Source organism: Monopterus albus, unplaced genomic scaffold (genome assembly GCF_001952655.1).
Source record: "Monopterus albus unplaced genomic scaffold, M_albus_1.0 scaffold72.1, whole genome shotgun sequence".
In the NCBI taxonomy this organism is placed as follows: Eukaryota; Metazoa; Chordata; class Actinopteri; order Synbranchiformes; family Synbranchidae; genus Monopterus; species Monopterus albus.
Window position 1 is genome coordinate 2530637 of NW_018127952.1, and position 4408 is coordinate 2535044.

The 4408-nt window shown below is 39.0% G+C and overlaps 1 protein-coding gene across 1 annotated transcript in view; it reads right to left on the bottom strand.

Moving 5' to 3' along the window:
- Positions 1-1073: 1073 nt before the first annotated feature.
- Positions 1074-4408, bottom strand: part of LOC109963318 (RNA-binding protein with multiple splicing 2-like) — a 10739-nt gene continuing 7404 nt past the window's right edge. Inside the window, exons 7-8 of the mRNA XM_020605726.1 lie at positions 2855-2927; positions 1074-2099 (exon numbers count right to left, since the gene is read on the bottom strand). Coding sequence (XP_020461382.1) covers positions 2862-2927 — 66 coding nt within the window. The 3' untranslated portion in view covers positions 1074-2099; positions 2855-2861. The remainder of the gene's footprint in view (positions 2100-2854; positions 2928-4408) is intronic.

The window sequence follows — 4408 nt, forward strand, 5'->3', positions numbered from 1 at the left end:
CACACCCTGTATTGATTTCATGTCCATCCCAATATTCTGAGGTGATGTTCAACGACCCGTTTTCCATGAAGGGCAAATGGCTGATCCTTGCAGAAGCAGTTTTCTCCTTTGCAACCCTTTACATCGAGATGGATCAGTTCTCCATTAGACTTTGTCAGCATCAAGTGAAGCACTATAAAGTCCTGTTTGGGGTTGTAACAAACCCGTCATTTTAATGAATTTTCTGAAAAATTATCCATTTCAGAGCACAGGGTGTCTTTAAAGGTCTTATCTAAAATGTGAATATACTCTATTCTGACAATTTTAACTTAGATGAAATCCGATTCATTTCATATTTTGCCCCATTTGTCTTTGTCAAGTCTGCCTAACCCGATCAAAGACAAAGCAGACTCTGTGCGTAAAGCCACATACTGCATCTGCCCTTTGCTTTAGTGAGGATAAGGCTCAGGGTTGCTTTGTGTTAAGGGCAGGTTAGGTCTGGAAAATGGTGCTGCTTATTGTGGGGCTCTGAAGATTTGACAGCATGGCCTGACACCCCCCTCTTTGGGTCCAAATAACAGGGAAATAGTTTATATACTGAGCTTTCATATGAATGCTCTCCCAATCTTTGGCACATTAGTGCATTATTCACTGATTAAAGAACCAAAAACTAGAAGTACAGAAACATTTCAACCTGAAGTACAGTGATATTATGGCTTAGTGCCAATAATGTGTAGATACCAGGAGTATACATTTTCCTCACTGATCAAGTCTACTGGGTACCAGTCTTGTATACAGTATACCACAACTGGCACAATGTCAAATGGTGATGTTAACCATCGTCATCACAACTGCAGCTGATCATTTTGAGAACAATCACTTCAGAATCCCCTTGAGGTGTCATCACGATTGGTTGAGCAGAGCAGTTTTTCCAGCTTCTGAGGGAAGGGTGTGGAGGTCAGCAGGACGCAAAGACACTGCAATTTTTTTGAAAAATGAAAAGTTACATGAATTATTGATGTCCACAGACAGAGCTGCTAACTTTGATTGGCTGCTGACTCGCTGCTTGTGATAAATGACAATACCCAGAGAAGTGCATTTACTTCTTTTATTCATAAGATGGAAATTGTTTTTTTTTTACATCTTATGCACAGCAGATACAAAGACAAACATGTTCTAAACCACAAACTAAATCCATCCATTACACTAATCCTGCTTCCCATTTCAAAGTAGCTCCCCCTGAAAAACATCCCTTTGCATTTGTAGTGCAATTTCACATTCTGAAAGACTGATTTGTAGCAATCTCAGCAGAATGGCATAAGCCACATTCAGATTACTGTTTTGTCATGTCACTTTTAAACTGCACTTTTTCTTTAAGACTACGCCAACAGGATTATAGGATCAAAAAAACACCAAAAACACAAGCGACAACATCCAACTTATACAGGTTCATTATTTAGTTGCACAAAAATGCATAAACATACATTATGCAAAAGTACAAAAACTTGTACTTTGCTCAAATAATGACATTGATATGATCATAAGGACTGGGATTGTCAGAATTTAGGGATGTATTCACAAGGTCCATGCGAGATAAGCCATTTACACAAAGGCCTAGCTTTCACAGGAGGTAAGACCAAGGTTCTACAGGAAAATAAAACATTTTGCCGTCTAGCCTTGGGTAAAGAGGCAACTCAAACACTAAGAAAATTAGGATACACAGAACTCTGCTTTCTAAATTCATGCCACAAGACTAACATGCAATGACTTAATGCTTTTAACCCTTCCAGGAGCAGCAGAGACCCATGGAAGGATTAGCTCAATAACCAACTTCAATGTGCCAGTTTTCCCTCAGCAATTATGATCCGCGGAGTTTGACTGGGCTTTGCATGAGGTGTTTAAGTGCCAAGATGGTACCGCAATAATTGCCAAGGATAAGCTTAGATTGTCGACAGCAAGATGGTTTCAACTCAGACTCACCCCCCCCGAGACAATTGGGAGGAGATATAAATACTGTTTGTTCATAATAATGCACATTTTCCATTAAATAAACCTGATTAAATTATTGAAGAGCTTGGCAAACCTCGCTTCAGCTGGGTAAAGGTGTGGTTTCCAGAAGCCTGGGGGGCATGAAAGCAAGAGTTGGTCAAAAAGCCACAATATTAAAAACTACAAGCTAAACAATAAGAATGGTCTTGCATTATATTTTGTCAAATACTGTGACTGAAAAACAATGCATTAGTCTCAGTGCTTTTAACCTTACTCCATAGCACTCGGCCCCAAACTAAATGGCTCAAGTTCACCGATGTCTTTTAAAAAAAAAAAGTTATTTCCTAAATCCTCTGGCCACACTTGTTAGGGACCATTTTCAGCTAAGTGAACATTTACAGCTTTAAGCAGTGTATGTGAGACTGAATTTAACTACAGTGACCATGTTCATGGTAATGAGTAGAAATCACTCAGTGCAGCATAGTTTAATAGTTTTGAATTATTGGAGGTCTAAGAAAAGCTATATTGAAATAAAAAAATGCATATCAGCCTAAAAGAATTTTTAATATATTTGTTTTCTTCTGGTGAATAAACCCATAAAATGCCCAAAAAGTGATCCTACAAACTGTAGCTAAAGCCCGACAGCTTATTAAAAGAGTTTAGAAACAAATGGGCATGGGGCCAAGTGCCATAGACGGGTTGGGCAAAAGCACTGAAAGTATTAAGGCCAACAATGAAAGGTTTTCAACTTTTGTGACACATTCTGCAATTTTCCAAACATTGTATTGGTATCGTTATGCAGTTTCCAGCTTGCATGTTATAAGGTTAGTAGTTACAGAATAGCTGGGTGGGCAAATCCAAAAAACACTGGACCAGAACTACTCACTAAATATCTAACAAAACTGCCGGGACTTCCATCCAGGCTGGGAAGTATCAGAGGGAGTAGGGTACCAGCGCATCTACAGAAACACAAAACACAGTGATGTAAACAAAAACGAAGCTTCAATCCTCAACTCTGCAGATTTAATTCATTAACCTACTTTGAAATTTACTTTGCCAAACAGGCTTACGATAACCGTCACCTTTAAATCCTGGTCACTGAAGCCATGAGAATGTGGGTCACACAGCAGCTTCTCATGCAATTAACAGGCATGGAAATGTGTAGAGTTGAACCTCTCCTCGTGTTAAACATTTCCATAAGGTAAGAGCAGGTATGCCTGCACCTTTCCATAGCTATGGCTAAACCCTGTGGCACAATGAGGCTTCTCATTTCCACACACTGACTAAAAAAGGACAGAAGCCCAAACTGCAGAGCCAAATGACATTCAGGAAGTTAGTTTGGAGACATTCAGAGACCCCTGATGTCAACACTGCTGTGTCATACAGTTGAACAAGGCCAAGAATAAGTGGGATGAGAAGTATTTTAGCATCTTTCATCGGATTGCAATTAAAGGCCCCCCCCCCGGCAGGTTTTGTTTCAACAGGAACTGGCCACCAAGTTTGCACTTTGCAAGAGAGCCATCATGTTTGGCAAATATTCCATTCCTCTGCCTCTTGTGCCTATGTCATAACTGTGTACTATGCAGTGCAGTACTCCACTGTGCTCTTGCATTGCAGGAGGAAGTCAACTCGCAGTGAACTTTAAGTGACCCAACAAGAGAAATATTTTCCATTGCCATTGTTACCAAAAGCCCTGCCCACTGCCTTCTAGTTAGCAGCACTACTTGGACTGCAGTAGACTTGTAAACACTTTGTACCACCATTCCTCTCCATCTAAGTAGTTGATCAGGTTTTTAGAAAGCATCAAACTTACTGCAATTGTATATTTGCAAATGATCCAAAAAGATGAAAATACTTTTAACTGACTTGACTGAAACACTCAATACATTTGTATGGCACCAAATCACAACAAGTCATCTCAGGACACTTTACAAATTAGGGTCTATACCTTATTATAATGAAGCCATCATTACCATTACAGTGAAGGTTTAAAAAAAAAAAAACCAAAAAAAAACCTCAACATCGTTGTTAGATCACACTCAATGTTAAGGCCAAAACATTTTTCCTGAAACTATTTCTAGTCCCTAGTGCATGCTGTAGACCAAAACATGGGTATTTCAGTCAGAGCAGTGACATGCGGTGAGGTTGACAGCTGGTGAGGCACTGACTTAGTCAGATTTACAAATACAAATGAACCATTAACAAATGAACCGTTAACAAATTGTTAACAGACAATGCGTTATGTTATTACAACTCATATCAGCATTCTTCACACATGACCCATATTTAATTTGAGGTTAAAATTTATTCCAATTGAGCTTATTTCTAACTAGAAATAATAAAAGTTTATGGTCTTACCTTTACTTGTACACGAAATCCATTTGTCAGCTGGTATGTATTACAAACCCTTTTACCGTTCGAATCCAATATTAAAACAAAT